The sequence below is a fragment of the Hemitrygon akajei genome, chromosome 17, assembly GCF_048418815.1.
Source record: "Hemitrygon akajei chromosome 17, sHemAka1.3, whole genome shotgun sequence".
Taxonomy (NCBI): domain Eukaryota; kingdom Metazoa; phylum Chordata; class Chondrichthyes; order Myliobatiformes; family Dasyatidae; genus Hemitrygon; species Hemitrygon akajei.
The window spans coordinates 85,089,046-85,106,336 of record NC_133140.1 but is presented as its reverse complement, the minus strand read 5'-3'; the positions used below and the strand labels follow the sequence as shown (position 1 = coordinate 85,106,336).

The 17,291-nt window shown below is 40.4% G+C and overlaps 1 protein-coding gene across 1 annotated transcript in view; it reads left to right on the top strand.

Annotated features, from left to right (window-relative positions):
- The window catches only part of terb1 (telomere repeat binding bouquet formation protein 1), a 155,842-nt gene that overhangs the window by 101,608 nt on the left and 36,943 nt on the right, over positions 1 to 17,291 (top strand). Inside the window, exons 15-17 of the mRNA XM_073069668.1 lie at positions 5,622 to 5,683; positions 10,584 to 10,685; positions 13,293 to 13,457. Of these exons, the coding sequence (XP_072925769.1) occupies positions 5,622 to 5,683; positions 10,584 to 10,685; positions 13,293 to 13,457 (329 nt within the window). The remainder of the gene's footprint in view (positions 1 to 5,621; positions 5,684 to 10,583; positions 10,686 to 13,292; positions 13,458 to 17,291) is intronic.

Genomic DNA, 17,291 nt, shown 5'->3' with positions numbered 1-17,291 from the left:
GTCTAAAAATAAAAGAGAAGTATAACATAGCAAAGATGAGTGGGAAGCCAGAGGATTGGGAAACTTTTAAAGAGCAACAGAAGATAACCAAAAAGGCAATATGGGGAGAAAAGATGAGGTACGAAGGTAAGCTATCCAAGAATATAAAGGAGGACAGTAAAAGCTTCTTTAGGTATGTGAAGGGGAAAAAATTACCGGTAGTTAAAACCGAAGTTGAGCCCTTGAAGACAGAAATGGGTGAATTTATTATGGGGAACAAGCAAGTGGCAAACAAGTTGGACAGGTACTTTGGATCTGTCTTCACCAGGGAAGACACAAACAATCTCCCATATGTAATAGTGGCCAGAGGACCTAGGGTAATGGAGGAACTGAAGGAAATTCACATTAGGCAGAAATTGATGTTGGGTAGTCTGATGGGACCGAAGGCTGATAAATCCCCAGGGCCTGATGGTCTGCATCCCAGGGTACTTAAGGAGGTGGCTCTAGAAATCGTGGATGCATTGGTAATCACTTTCCAATGTTCTGTAGATTCAGGATCAGTTCCTGTGGATTGGAGGGTAACTAATGTTATCCCACTTTTTAAGAAAGGAGGGAGAGAGAAAACAGGGAATTATAGACCAGTCAGCCTGACGTCAGTGGTGGGGAAGATGCTGGAGTCAATTATAAAAGATGACATTGCGGCACATTTGGATAGCAGTAACAGGATCAGTCCGAGTCAGTATGGATTTACGAAGGGGAAATCATGCTTGACTAATCTTTTGGAATTTTTTGAGGATGTAACTATGGAAATGGACAAGGGAGAGCCAGTGGATGTAGTGCACCTGGACTTTCAGAAAGCCTTTGATAAAGTCCTACATAGGAGATTAGTGGGCAAAATTAGAGTACATGGTATTGGGGGTAGGGTACTGACATGGATAGAAAATCGGTTGGCAGACAGGAAACAAAGAGTAGGAATTAATGGGTCCCTTTCAGAATGGCAGGCAGTGACTAGTGGGGTACCACAAGGCTCATTGCTGGGACCACAGCTATTCACAATATACATTAATGATATAGATGAAGGGATTAAAAGTAACATTAGCAAATTTGCAGATGACACAAAGCTGGGTGGCAGTGTGAAATGTGAGGAGGATGTTAGGAGAATGCAGGGTGACTTGGACAGGTTGGGTGAGTGGGCAGATGCAGTTTAATGTGGATAAATGTGAGGTTATCCACTTTGGTGGCAAGAACAGGAAGGCAGATTACTACCTGAATGGTGTCAAGTTAGGACAAGGGGAAGTACAATGAGATCTAGGTGTCCTTGTTCATCAGTCACTGAAAGTAAGCATGCAGATACAGCAATCAGTGAAGAAAGCTAATGGCATGTTGGCCTTCATAACAAGGGGAATTGAGTATAGGAGCAAAGATGTCCTGCAGTTGTACAGGGCCCTGGTGAGACCACACCTGGAGTAATGTGTGCAGTTTTGGTCACCAAATTTGAGGAAGGACATTCTTGCTATTGAAGGAGTGCAGCGTAGGTTCACAAGGTTAATGCCTGGGATGGCGGGACTATCATATGTTAAAAGATTGGAGCGACTGGGCTTGTATACACTGGAATTTAGAAGGATAAGAGGGGATCTGATTGAAACATATAAGATTATTAAGGGATTGGACACGCTAGAGGCAGGAAACATGTTCCCGATGTTGGGGGAGTCCAGAACCAGAGGCCACAGTTTAAGAATAAGGGGTAGGCCATTTAGAACGGAGTTCAGGAGTAACTTTTTCACCCAGAGAGTTCTGGATCTGTGGAATGCTCTGCCTCAGAAGGCAGTGGAGGCCAACTCTCTGGATGCTTTCAAGAAAGAGTTAGATAGAGTTCTTAAAGATAGTGGAGTCAAGGGATGTGGGGAGAAGGCAGGAACGAGGTACTGATTGTGGATGATCAGCCATGATCATAGTGAATGGTGGTGCTGGCTCGAAGGGCTGAATGGCCTACTCCTGCACCCATTGTCGATTGACTAAGTAGATACAGACATGCTGGCAGAATAGGCAGATATATGGTGGAGGAAATTTAATGCTGAGAGATGTGGTTTCATCTTGGAATGAAGAATGAGACAATGCAATACATTCTAGGTGCTACAGTTCTGAAAATGAACAGATCTGGGGTATAAATGTACTGTACATTGTTTGTTGAAAGTGGAGAAGGGCTTTCTATGAGGCAACTTCCAACTGTTGATTAATGCAGTTGTTTCAATTCTGACTTGAACTCATGCTAGGCCATAATGTCTTTGAACTGGAGGTGTCCATGGAGCAGGAGAGGGCATGGACCGAAATGTTGGAACAGGAATGATGTGGATTGAAATTGAAATCAATAGCCATTGGGAAATTCCTCTTTTTGCATATGGAGCTGAGGTGCTCAACAAAGTGGTCCTCCGATCTATATCAGGCCTTACAATGTAGAAGAGGCTGCGTCAGGATCCCATCTGGCTTAGCAGTGATGTGTGCAATGTGCTGGGCATGCTGTGGGCATACTGCACACTGAGTTATAGAGGAAAATTTTGGGAAAGTAGCTTTGATTTGTGGAAAACATTTTGCCACATGAAAGTAATAGGAAGCGTTGACTTACAAGACTTGGCCCAAAACATCGCCTGTACTGTTTTCCATAGATGCTGCCTGGCCTGCTGAATTCCTCCAACAATTTGTGTGAGTTGCTCGGATTTCCTGCATTTGCAGATTTTCTCTTGTTTGTGAGTGGCATGTCTCTGTACAACCTAGTGGATCTGATAATTTTCTGGCATCAGTCACATCTGAAAGAGCGTATTAGTTGCAAGAGTAAAGCACTGTGATCCTCAAGCTGATTAGATTGTCACCTACTCCATTCTTTTCCAACCAGTATAAATTAAAGATTTTAGGTAGAAGCTATAATCTTAATTGAACAGTTAGAAAAAAATAACTTGGAGCATATTGTGTAGAAATTACAAATGAAACATCTATTTAAAGTTGTCCATTCTAACCTAATATCTTGCACACATCTGGTGGCTGCGGTTTCAATGCTCAAGTTTATAACTGGTTGCTCCATCATTGAATACAACAGAGTCACTACCACAATTATTATTAATCACTCCACACCCTGCAATGAAGTGGGCCACTGGTGTCATGGGACCTGATCGTGATAGATGATTATGTAGGACTGCCCATACACTATTGTCTTGTCTTTTCTGCCTCACATTCTCCTTCACCTCTATAGCAGTTTATCATGCGCTATTCTGTGGCTGCTATGGGGAGCATTCTTTCAAGGTCTAACTCCTTTCTTGGTGATCAGAACGGTAATTAGCAGCATACGCTGCTGAGGACCTGCGACTCCGCCTTCAGAGCAGGCAACAAGGCAGCCCTAACAACAGTAAGGGCCAAACTGTCCCAGGTCATCAGAGGGGCAAAGCGTGCACACGCCCAGCGAATCCATAGCCACTTGCAGGACAGCGGTGACACGCGGCACATGTGGAAGGGCATCCAGGACATCACCAATTACAGGACAACATCACCTGACTGTGCAGGTGATGCCTCCCTCCCAGATGCGCTGAATAACTTCTGTGCCCATTTTGAGGCGGAAAATGACGTGGCGGTGAGGAAGTCCACCCCTCCTACAAATGACCAGGTGCTGTGTCTCACCATGGCGGATGTGAGAAGAACCCTGTGCAGGGTCAACCCACGGAAGGGTGCTGGACCAGAAAACATTCCTGGTAGAGTGCTCAGAGGATGTGCAGACTAGCTAGCAGATGTTCTCACTGACATCTTCAACATCTCCCTGAGCAGCACCACCGTTCCAACGTGCTTCAAGGCAGCCACCATCGTCCCTGTGCCGAAGAAGTCTTCAGTGTCCTGCCTAAATGATGACCGACCCATTGCACTCACATCCAAGTGTTTCGAGAGGCTCGTCATGAAGCATATCAAGACCCTGCTGCCCACCTCACTGGACCCCCTGCAGTTTGCGGACCATCCCACCCGCTCAACAGATGACGCCATTGCCATCACCCTCCACCTGGCCCTAACCCACTTGGACAAAAAAGACACATACGTTCAAATGCTGTTCATAGACTTCAGTTCAGCATTCAATACAATCATCCCTCAGAAACTGATTGGAAAGCTGAGCCTACTGGGCCTGAACACCACCTTCTGCAACTAGATCCTAGACTTCCTGACTGGGAGACCTCAGTCAGTCCGGATCGGGAGCAGCATCTCCAACACCATCACACTGAGCATGGGGGCCCCCAGGGCTGTGTGCTCAGTCCACTGCTGTTCACTTTGCTGACTGACGACTGTACTGCAACACACAGCTTGAACCACATCATCAAGTTCGCTGATGACATGACATGGTGGGTCTCATCAGCAAGAACGACAAGTCAGCTTACAGAGAGGAAGTGCAGTGACCAACGGACTGGTGCAGAGCCAACAACCTGTCTCTGAATGTGAACAAAACAAAAGAGATGGTTTTTGACTTCAGGAGGGCACAGAGTGACCACTCCCTGCTGAACATTGACGGCTCCTCGGTAGAAATCGTTAAGAGCACCAAATTTCTTGGTGTTCACTTGGCAGAGAATCTCACCTGGTCCCTCAACACCAGCTCCATAGCAAAGAAAGCCCAGCAGCGTCTCTGCTTTCTGCGAAGGCTGAGGAAAGTCCATCTCCCACCCCCCCATCCTCATCACATTTTACAGGAGTTGTATTGAGAGCATCCTGAGCAGCTGCATCAATGCCTGGTTCGGAAATTGCACCATCTTGGATCGCAAGACCCTGCAGCAGATAGTGAGGTCAGCTGAGAAGATCATCGGGGTCTCTCTTCCCGCCATTACGGACATTTACACTACATGCTGCATCCGCAAAGCAAACAGCATTATGAAGGACCCCACGCACCCCTCATAAAAACTCTTCTCCCTTCTGCCGTCTGCGAAAAGGCACAGAAGCATTCGGGCTCTCACGACCAGACTATGTAACAGTTTCTTCCCCCAAGCTGTTAGACTCCTCAATACCCAAAGCCTGGACCTTACTGCTCTATTGTCCTGTTTATTATTTACCGTACTGCCTGCACTGTTTTGTGCACTTTATGTAGTCCTGGGTAGGTCTGTAGTCTAGTGTAGTTTTTTTCTGTGTTTTTTACGGAGTTCAGTCTAGTTTTTGTACTGTCATGTAACACCATGGTCCTGAAAAAACATCGTCTCATTTTTACTATGTACTGTACCAGCTGTTATGGTCGAAATGACAATAAAAGTGACTTGACTTGACTTGAAATATGTGAGAGTTGGGAACTTCCCATACAACTCCCACCAGGAACCACACAAATTACATCTTAGCAGAATTCTTATTATGCTTTTATGGGTGATCCATTTAAGTGTTGGCACCATATGCAGTGCCTGTTTAGTGCACCAATAGATAGTAAAATCCAATTTCTGTGCAACAGAATATGACAAAATATTATAACAGGAAATAATGTTCTCTATGCAGAAACTATGTGCAAATATATGATTTATATATAATCCAGCAGAGTTTCTGAAGTAGTGTGTTTCCTTTTACTTTTTATAGATTTACGGTTCCTTCTTTAAATCCAGACTAGGTATTACAATGTTCATGATTGTTTTTTCCTTTCACAGCCAGGACCAATTCAAAAGACCTGCTCCAACTAAGGAAAGAAAAAGCAAACAGAAAAACACTGGTAAAGAACACTTCTCAACCAAAGTTGAATTATAATAGCATAAGAAAATCCTTGAATCAATTGGAGAAATTGTTCAATTTATATAAGTGATATACAGAAACATTAAGAGGAAATCATCTATGCATGTCTAACTGTTATGAATTCTAGAAATGTTATGGTAATTAATATTCTAAATCATAAATTAGGTTTCTTAATAAAATTATATCTAGGTAATTATTTAAAATACATTTTGGTAAACCGCATTGAAGAGTGGTGAATATTTATCTGAATTAGCTAATCTTGGCGTGGAAGCAAAAATGTTGGTATCCTTTTGACACGCAAGGAAAAACAGTCTGAAGATTTTTCTGCTGATTTGTGATGACAGTGTTGGAATTTTAGGCTGACTTGGCTGTGTGTATCCTTAGGACACTAACACCTGTTTTAATTCCCTCTCTCACATCTCAGCTCAACTATTCAAGTAGAAAATGGAATCACTGTGCTCTGCTTCACCTGGTTACATAATATTTTAATTGACTGAGCATCTGATCTGTAAATTTTAGATCGCAACACAGGGTAAAGAGGAAAGATAATAAATCTAGAAAATTCATATGCAAGTTTCATTTATACAAAGCAGAATAGCTCATAAGAAAAGCAGGAGTTGACCCTTTTTTTCCCATTCAATAAGGTTATGGCTGATATGATCTTGGCTTTAGATAAGATTGAAAGAGTGAAGAGAAAATTTAAAAGGATGTTGCAGGAATGGAGGACCTGAGTTATAGGGAAGGGTTGACTAGGTTAGGATTTTATTCTCTAGAACGTCGAAGTTTGAGGGGAGATTTGATAGAGGTATACAAACTTATGATGGGCATAGATAGAGTAAATGCAAGCAGGTTTATTCCCTAAAGCATAAAACAAAAGAGCAGAATTAGGCCATTTGGCCCATCACGTCAGCTCCACTATTCCATCGTGATTGATTTATTATTCGTCTTAACTGACCTCTCCTGCCTTTTTTCCCATAACTTTTGATGCCCTAACTAAACAGGGACCTTTCAACTGGTCTCCACAGCTTTTCTGTGACATTGAATTCCACAGATTTACCACCCTCTGGCTGAAGAAATTCCTCGTCATCTCTGTTCTAAATGGATGTTCCTCTATTCTGAGGCTGTGCCTTCTGGTCCTAAATTCCTCACTATAAGAAACATCCTTCCCACATGCACTCTTAAACCTTGGATGAATGAGATCTTTCTATTCAGCAGAATTCTGCATTCTCTATATTTAAACTATATTCTGTTTTCCCCTCTACCCAAGTGGGTAATCTATCAACAAAATGTTTGCCGACTCATCTAACCTCTGCAGACTACCCATAATTTCTTTTCCAGCAATTTTGGCTGCAATATACTACAATACCATTATCTGAGTCATTTAATATAGATTGTAAATTTGAGGTCTCAACTTTGATTGTTGTGTATTTAAATTAATTAGAACCTGCCAACCAGAAATGATCCATTTATTTAATTTTAACCCTCTGTTCTTGTTCATTAGCCAGTTCTCTATCTATACTAATGTATTATCTAGTGTCCTGTAAAAGTATGCAGCCCCCAACTCTTTGTCCTCATAAATAAGTATTAAAAAACAGGGGTTTTGATCAATTTTACTTGGAATTTTTTTTTGTGATCACAAGTTCATTTTTTCACAGTAGAGTCCAAAAACGGAAAATGGCAAAGCATGAAAAATAAAAAATTCAAAAACTGAAGGGTCAGCAGTTCAAAAGTATTCATCCTCCTTTGCTCAGTACTTAGTTGAACTTCCTCTCATAGCTATAACAGCCAGTAGTTTTGTTTTGGTTAAGTCTCCTGATGGAACAGGATTTATCCATTCCTCCTTGCAAAATTGTTCAAACTGTGTGTGGTGAACTACATATACCTGTCTGGACACGCCCCCCCCCCCCCACCGCTGACTGCTCCTGTGGCTCCTCCCACTGACCGTGGCTCCTCCCACAGACCCCGGTATAAAGGCGATTGGGGCCTGAGCCCTGCCTCTCAGTCTCCAGGATGTAGCATGGTGGTCAATTGCTGCTTGTTCTTTCTTCCAGTCAATAAAAGCCAATATCTCGCCTCACGTCTCGGAGAGTTATTGATGATGCATCACTGTGCCAGGTTAGTTGGGACAGCAATTTTGGAGGTCTTGCCAGAGATTTTCAATCGGGTTAAAGTCAGGACTCTAACTGGGCCACTCAAGGGCATCAATTTATCAATTTTCTTCGTTTGCTAAAAGACGAACTTCCTCCCCAGTTTAAGCTTTCTGGCAGAGGATAAATAGCAGGTTTTTATCCAGGATCTCTCTGTATTTAGCAGTATTCATCTCTGCATCAACCCTGACCAGATTTCCAGTCCCTGCGGCTGACAAGCATCCCCATAGCATGATGCTACTTCCACCGTACTTTGCAGTAGGGATGAGTTACCTGCTGATGCGCAGTATTAGATGTATGCCACACATACTACTTAACGTTGAGGCCAAAATGTTCCACTTTGGTCTCATCCAACCCCAAGGCCTTCTTCACATCTTTTCAGTATCTTCTAAGTAACAATTTGAAAAGTCTTTATGAACAAGAATATGCTATTTTTTGCCAGGGCTTTTTCCTTGCCACTTTTCCACAAATACCATTTTTATGCAAGGTGTTGGAGATTGTGGAGCCATGAATTTAATTTCCAGTTGCACCCACTGACTCTGCAGCTCACTCAGAGTGACTGTTGGTGTCACAGTAGCCTCTCTTCCAAGTGCCATTCTTCTCCAACAACGAAGTTTAAAGGGGTGGCCTGACCTAGGCAGCGTAGCTGTGGTTTCATATTTTCCTACTTTAGCATGATGGACTGCACTGAACTCCGATGTTTATTCGGTGCCTTTGACGTGAATTTCTACCCTTCCTCAGATTTGTGCTTCTGTATTATAATTTCCCTGGTTTGTCTTGAGTGCTCTTTTGTCTTCATTTTGGTTTGGTCTGTTGAAAATCTATCATACTGTTGGACCTTACAGATGGTGGGGAAGAATGTATTTATTCTTAAGAATTCATTGAAAACAAGTGATCATCCAAATTTTTACATCAACAAATTGGGTGAGTTGGCAAGGTAATATATTGCACCAGTTAGTGTAGTAATTACAAAGGGATGAATACTTTCTCAGCCTCACAATTTTGGTTTTTAATTTTCAGTAATTTGTTGACAGGTTTTAGAATTTTTCTTTTGATTTGACATGATGCACAATATTTTGTAGATTAGCTCAAAAAATCTGACTTCAATATATTTTAAATTTTGAAAATGACGCAGTAAAATGTGAATATACTTGTGGGGGGCTGAATACATTTTTAATGCACTGTACAAAGCCATGGGCTCTTACATTGTGTACATTTCACCCTACTGAATGCCATTCACATTTAACCATCCTGTTCCTTACATCCTCAAAGATAATAAATAAATTTGTCACTGATCTTTTTCATTTCATAATTCCACTGTTGACTTAGCTTAATTGTTTTATAATTTAATGAATATCCTGCTACTAGTTTATTAGTAAATGATTTGCCATTTTCCCAATAAGCGATATTGGACTAAATGGCCCTTAGTTTCCTGCTTTCTATCTTCCTCCTTTGTTGACTAGGAGCATGAGTTTTACGATTTTCCACCTTTGGGATCTCTCTAGAATTTTGGGAATTTTGGAATATCACAACTATTTCAGACTTTCATTTCTGCAGCCACTTTTTTCATGAACCTATCATACAAACTTTCTTAGGTCCTTTTTACTATTAGTGTGACTAACATCTTTTCTCTATTTATTCTAAGCTCCACACTCACTTCTGTTCCTGGGTTTTCAACTATTATTGTGATGTTTACAGTGTCTTCTTCTGAATTCAAAATATTTATTCAAAGTCTCTGTTATTTCCTTACTTCCTTTTAATTCCATGGCATTTCATCCTCTGAGGGACCTATCATTTTCATTCACCAGTCTCTTTTTATGTACATACAGAAATTTTTACAGTCTGTACATTTCTTGCTGGCTTAGTCATAGAATTGATTTTCTCCCTCTTTGTTATTTGTTCAGTCATCCTTTGCTCTTTTCTAAAACAAAAACCTAAATATTTTGGTCTACCATTATTCACAGCATTGTATTCCTTTTAGTTTAAATGTACTTAATTCCAGTCTTAATTGTGTTAGCTAGCCACAGATGATCATCTCAATAGAATTTATCTCTGTGTAGATCTGTGGAATATCCCCTTAAATGGCTGTCATTGCTTATCTTTTAATTTTCCAAATCCAGTTTAACCAGCTTCACCTTCATACTTTTGAAATCATCTTTATTTAAATTTAAGACACTAGTTTCAGAAATAATATAGGTTTTTCATACTCAAACCAAATACAAAGTTGTATCATGTTATCATCACACTTCCCTGGAGAATTATTAACTATGAGAGTATTAATTAGTTCTTTTCCATTGCGCAGGATCAGATTTAAAATGCCAGTTCCTTGGTTGATCCCAGAACATTTTTCTAAGGATTTTCCTGAATACACTGCAAGTTATTTTTCAAAGCTACCTTTGCCATTTTGATATGTCTAAGCTTTATGAAGATTAAAGTTGCCCATGATTATTGCAATACACTTCTTGCAAGCCCCGTTATTTCTTGATTTATGGTCTGTCCTTTATATAGCTTCTGTTCGGGAGCCAAAAGTTTTACCAGTGATTTCTGTTACTATTTCTTATCTCCTCGCCAACTGATACTAGATCTTGCTTTATGGAGCCAGGATCATTTATCACCACTGTGCTGATCTCATCTTTAAACAGAGCTTATATCTATGAAATATCAGATGTTGCCAGTAGAGTTGTGAACCTTTTCATTCACTTAATAAAATAACCATTTTAATTATTTTTATAGATCCGTTGACTCTGTGTTCAGACCTAATTGATAATGAAATCAGTGGGAGTCTTAATTATTCTGTACATTCACTTAATGTTGGTCAGGATTTCCGATGTTCAGGTATGCATCTCAAGCTGTTTTGATGTATTATCTGCCTTGATATTTACTGTGGTCTAGTCATTGTAACATTTTCCATGGGTTTATTATTCCTTTGCAATTTTTGACCTGGTTTATAGATACCTAGTTATCTGACAGGATGGCTTGTCCAATAAGGAATCTGGGCCAGTTTTCTTGGTAACAGCTTGCAAATGTCTGCAAAGATTTAAAAAAGGCAGAAATCCATTATCTCAGTTACCATGCTTCTCACTATATAACCCTAATTGAAAGGGAGCTTAGTTAACATACATTGAGTTGTGCTCAGCCACCAAAGAGGCTGCTATTTTCCCTCCCTCTATTCTGTTTTACAGCTGAGAAGCAGTGAATCGGAACCATAATAAGCAAACAACTGAATGTCAGAAAAGTATGTAAAATTAAAAGATTCTTTAGTAATAAATCATGTAATGAAATCATAGGGTAACCAATCTCTGTATTTTCTAATAAATATTATGCATTTTACATCAGTTTGCTATTAAATTAAAAACTCATCAAAAATATTGAGTTGTAAAAATTATATCTAAGTTTGTATGTGGCCATGGGGTAATGATTTAAAACCATAAAAAATAGAAGCAGTAAGCCATTTTCTCCTCATGCATTCACTGTCATTTAGTAAGATTATGGCTGATTTTTAACCTCAATATCATTTTCTTGCACTAACCCATATCTCTCCATTATATTATTACCTAATAATCTATCAGTCTTCATCTTGAATATGATCAAAGACTGTCCTCCACAGTACTAAAGTGCTGGAGGAACTCAGTAGATCAGGCAACTTCCAGGGAAATGAATGAACAGTCAACATTTCAGGTTGTGACCTTTTGTCAAGAGTCCTGATGAAGGGTCTCTGACCAAAAGTTGAATGTTTATTCATTTCCATAGATGCTGCCTGACCCGCTGAGTTCCTTTAGCATCTTGTGTATTTTGATCTGGATTTCCAGTATCTGCAGAATCTCTTGCGTTTATCCTCCGCAGTCCTATTGGATAGAGAATTCCAAGGCTTCACTACCTTTGGAGTAAAAACAATTCTATACACCTCTGTCCTGACTATCTGACTCCTTATTTTGAAACTGTAACCCTGGTTATAGGGGCAATATCATTCCTGCACCTATCTTTTTAGGTGTGTAAAAATTTTGTATGTTTCAATGATATCACCTATCCTAACTCTAGAGAGCATAGCCTGGTATACTAAATCTCTCTTCACAGGACAATTCCAATATCAATCTGATGAATCTTTTTGCTCTGAGAGGGACCCTTGCGGGGTAAGCCTTCCTGCAATGTTGGGGTCTCAGTCTAGCGCACATTGCCTTTAACAATGGTCACAATGAGATTGAGACAATTGCCCACCTCTTTGCTGACTGTGCATTTGCAAAGAAGGTCTGAGAGTGATGCAAGGGTCCTTGTCAAGGTTCATCCTAACCAGCTACATAACAGAGCACTCCGATTAATAGGCTGTTCACAGGAATGTGTACTGAGACAAATATCAAGTGCTCCTGAAAGATCATCAACTCAGTGAAAGATGTACTATTGTCTGCCTGAAACTTGTTGATCTTCCAGTCCAGTGAGATGTCTGTAAAGGAATCATTCTAACTGGCACTTTCCAGGCTGCAGGAATACATGCTGAGGGATGCACTGAGTTTGGTGCAGCTAACTTGAAGGCTCTGTGGGAATGGACTACAGTCGACACTGTAATCTTAGCAGCGTTCCCACCAGTCACAATTTCCTAATCCTTTCTTCCTGCTCTCTAATCCTCAATTCACTCCAATATATTACCCCTGGCACCCTCAAATCCCATGTACTCGTAATTTCATTTAATGACCTCTTGCGTTTCCTCTTTTGAAAGCCTTCTGAAAGTCGAAATACAGCACATTTACTAGATTCTGCTTATCTGTGATGTGTGTGTTACACCACCTTTGTTGAATGACTTCCTTCACTCTTCACCTTAAGATATGAGTAAAAATGACTGGTCTCAGATGATGGTTGTTTCCCACTGAACCATAGTCTAAAGAAAATCTTTGCATTCTGGAGTGGGATGGAGGATTAGGAAGTGGTTGTGTGGGATGGGTGGGTTGAGAACAGATTGGAACTGAGTTCAGAATGATAGATATTCTCAGTGAGATATCGATAATTGCTGTTGTAATGTTTTTGCTAGTCCTCTCTTGAAGGTGATGGTATATGTTTTTGAGGATATTTAGCAACCCAACCAAAAACGTTCTTCATAAGTACAGTGAAAACACATATCCACTTACATATATGCTTATAACAGAGACTGATGATTGATAGGTGATAGCAGGATCCCCATTTGAGTTAGGCGCTTTGTAACCCTGGACTCAAAGGTTATGTGTTGCATCCTCCAATACAACTGCCATTCTTGCTCATATCATCTAACTGAACAGTCTGTGGGAAACACACATACACCTTCTAATCCATATGGTATAATTTACCAGCTAATTAGTGGAGCTAGGAACTTTTCTTAATCCAACAAAATAATTTCCAAATTCTGATTTGGAATAAAGATAAATTCTGCAGCTTTTCATGAAGAAAACTGATACCTATTTGTTTAATCCCTAATAGGTTGTTCAAATGTAGCAGCATCCTTGAATAGTAGGAATTTCAGCAAGATACTTCAGTCTTGCCCAAACAAATGTGATCGTCATAAAGTGATACAAGAATGTGAGGACAGATACAAAAAGGAGCTTAAGAAGTTACTAAACATTGACATTACTAAAATTGACAAAAGTAAGTGATTGATATGTCAATCCTTAAAATGGAAATATATTGTAAACATAAACATTTTTGTACAGTAAAACTATCACTTTGTAATGTGTGCATACAATCCAATGAAATATTTCACTGATCAAATACAAGGTTTCTCTTCCCAAACTCCTAAAGCTGTTGTATTTATTTTGTTTTGGGCCATGTATCCTCCCCAAACAATGCAGCAGATAATTAGAATTTGTTAATGGTCTGTTCTCTAATCAGCTAAATAGACTGGTAAATTGTTTTATTATTGTCACCTGTACTGAGGCACAGTGAAAATCTTGACCTGCATACCATTACACAGTACAATGAGGCAGTGCAAAAAGTCAGATGCATCAGTATTACAGTGGAGTAAAGGGAATTACAGAGCCATGAGAGAGGAGCTGGCCAGAATTAATTAGTAAAGAACACTGGCAGGGATGGCAGTAGAGCAGCAATAACTGGAATTCCTGCAAGCAATTCGGAAGGCATGGGATATATACATCCCAAAGAGGAAGAAGTATTCTAAAGGAAAGATGACACAACTGTAGCTAACAAAGAAGTCAGAGCCAACACGGAAGCCAAAGAGAGGGGATATAATAGAGCAAAAATTAGTGGGAAATTAGAGGATTGGGAAGCTTTTAAAAACCAACGGAAAGCAACTAAAAGAAGTCATTAAGAAGGTAATGATAGAATACAAAATTAAGCTGGCCAATAATATTAAAGGGAATACCAAAAGTTTCTTCAAATGCACAATTGTAAAAGAGAGACGAGAGTGGATATCGGACCACTGGAAAATGATGCTGGAGAGGTAATAATGGGAGACAAGGAAATAGCAGACAAACTGAATAAGTATTTTCACTGCGGAAGACACTAAGAGAATGGTGAAAATTTCAGGTGTCGGGTCATGAAGTGTGTGAAGTTACCATTACTAGAGAGAAGATTCTTGGGAAACGGAAAGGTCTGAAGGTAGATAAGTCACCTGCACCAGATGGTGTACACCCCATGGTTCTGAAAGAGGTGGCTGAAGAGATCATGGAGGCATTACTAATGATCGTTCAAGAATCACGAGATTCTGGAATGGTTCTGGAAGAATGGAAAATTGCAAATTTCACTCCACACTTTTAGAAGGGAGAGAGGCAGAAGAAAGGAAACAATAGGTCAATTAGTCTGACCTCAATCATTGGGAAGATGTTGGAGACAATTGTTAAGGATGAGGTCTCATAGTACTTCAAGGCACAGAATAAAATAGGCCATGATCAGCATGGTTTCCTCAAGGGAAAATCTCTGACAAATCCGTTGGATTTCTTTGAAGAAGTAACAAGCAGGATAGATGAAGGAGAATCGGCTGATATTGTGTACTTGCATTTTCAGAAGACCTTTGAAAAGGTGGCACATGAGGCTGCTTAACAAGCTACAAGCCCACGGTATTACTGGAAAGATTCTAGCATGGATAAAGTAGCAGCTGATTGGCAGGAGGCAAGGAGTGAGAGTAAAAGGAGCCTTTTCTGGCTGGCTGCTGGTGACTAGTGGTGATCCACATGGGTCTGTGATGGAACTGATCCTTTTTACATCATATGGCAATGATTTGAATGATGGTATTGATGGCTTAGTTGCAGAGTTTGCAGACAATATGAAGATAGGTGGAGGGGCAGATAGTTTTGAGGATGCAGAGAGGATAAAGAAGGACAGATAGATTAGGAGAATGGGCAAAATATGTCAGTTGGAATATAGTGTGGGGAAATGTATGGTCATGCACTTTGGTAGAAGAAATGAAATGGTTGACTATTTTCTAAATGAAGAGAAAATATAAAAAACTGAGGTGCCGAGAGACTTGGGAATCCTTGTGTAGGATTCCCTAAAGTTTAATTTGCAGGTTGAGTCTGTGGTGAGGAAGGCGAATGAAATATTAGCATTAATTTCAAGAGGACTAGAATATATAAGCAAGGATGTAATGTTGAGATTTTATAAAGGACTGGCGAGGCCTCAATTGGAGTATTGTGAGCATGTTTGGACCCCTTAATGTGCTGAAACTGGAGTGGGTTCAAAGGAGGCTCATGAAAATGATTCCAGGATTCAATGGCTTGTCATATGAAGAGTATGTGGTGGCTCTGGGCCTGTATTTACTGGAGTTCAGAAGAATAAGGGGTGACCTCATTGAAACCTTTTGAATGGTGAAAGGCTTTAATGAGTGGATGTGAAGAGGATGTTTCCTCTGGTGGGTGATTCTAAGACCAGAGGATACAGCCTCAAAATGGAAGGGCATCCTTTTAAAACAGAGTTGACGAGGAATTTCTTTAGCCAGAGAGTGGTGAATCTGGAATTCTTTGCTCAGGCTGCTGTGGAGGCCGTCTTTATGTATATTTAAGGCAGTGGTTGATAGATTCTTGATTGGTCAGGGCATGAAGGGATATAGGGATAAGGCAGGAGATTGGGGCTAAAAGGGAAATTGGATCAGTCATGATGAAATGGCATAGCAAATTCAATGGGCTAAAAAGCCTAATGGTGCTCCTATATCTTATGGTCTCAATCCTCAAAACATTTGTGCATTCTCCCCACGAGTTTTCTCCGGGTGCTCAGGTTCCTTCCCACACTTTAAAGATGTATGGTTAGATTGAAGGGATATGGGAAGAAGGCAGGAGATTGGAGCGAAGAGGAAAATTGGATCAGTCATGATGAAATGGCAGAGCAGACTCGATGGGCCAAATAGCCTGCTCCTGCTCCTATATTTTATTGTCTAATAAAGTGTTACAGCTACAGAGGAATTGCAGTGCAGGCAGACAGTAAGGTGCAAAACCATAACCAGTTAGAGTTTGAGGTCAAGGGTCATTTCATCTTACTAAGGGAGCATTCAATAGTTTTATAACAAAGCGTAAAAGCTGTTCTTGAGGCTGGTATTGGAAGTTTGTGATAATTTCTAAACTATCTGAACATTGAGTGTCATATGATTTTGGTTTCCTTATCTGAAGAAGGATGTTCTTAAGACAGCGGGAGTTCAATGAAGCTTCCCAGACTGATTTCTGAAATGATAGAACTGATGTATGGAGAGAGGTATGGTCAGTTCGTCCTATATTGAGTGGTTTCAAAGAATAATAAACACAAGAAATTCTGCAAATACTGGAAATCTTGAACAATGCACATAAAATGCTGGAGAAATTCATCAGGTCAGGCAGCATTATGGAAGGGAATAAACAGTCAATGTTCAGGCAAAGATCTTTCATCAGGACTAGAAAGGAAGGGGGCAGAAGCTGGATTAAGAAGGGGGATAAGGGGGAGGAGTATAAACGGCCATCTCCCTCTGGTTCCCATCACTCCTCCCCTTTTTTTATTCTAGTCCTCTTGAAATGAGTACTAACATTGCATTTGCCTTCCTTACCACCAATTCATCCTACAAGTTAACCATTAGAGAATCTGCCCCAAGTCCTTTTGCACCTCTGATTTCTGAATATATGTCCCATTTTGAAAATATTCTGTACCTTTATTCCTTAAACCAAAGGTCACTTCCCTACACTGTATTCAATCTGCCACTTCTTTACCCCTTCTCCCAATCTAAGATCTTCTGCACATTTGCTACTTCCTGGACACTGCCTGCTCCTCCACCTATCTTTGTATTGTCCAAAAACTTGGCCACAAAGCCGTCAATTCCATCATCCAGATCATTGACATGCAGTATAACGTGAAAAGCAGTCCTGACACTGACTGCGGAACACCATTAATCAACAGCAGCCGTCCAGAAAAGGCTCCTTTATTCCCTCTTTCTATGCTAGTATCTGTAATTCCATGGGCTCTTGCAGCACCTTGTCAAAGGCCTTCTGAAAATCCAAATAAACAACA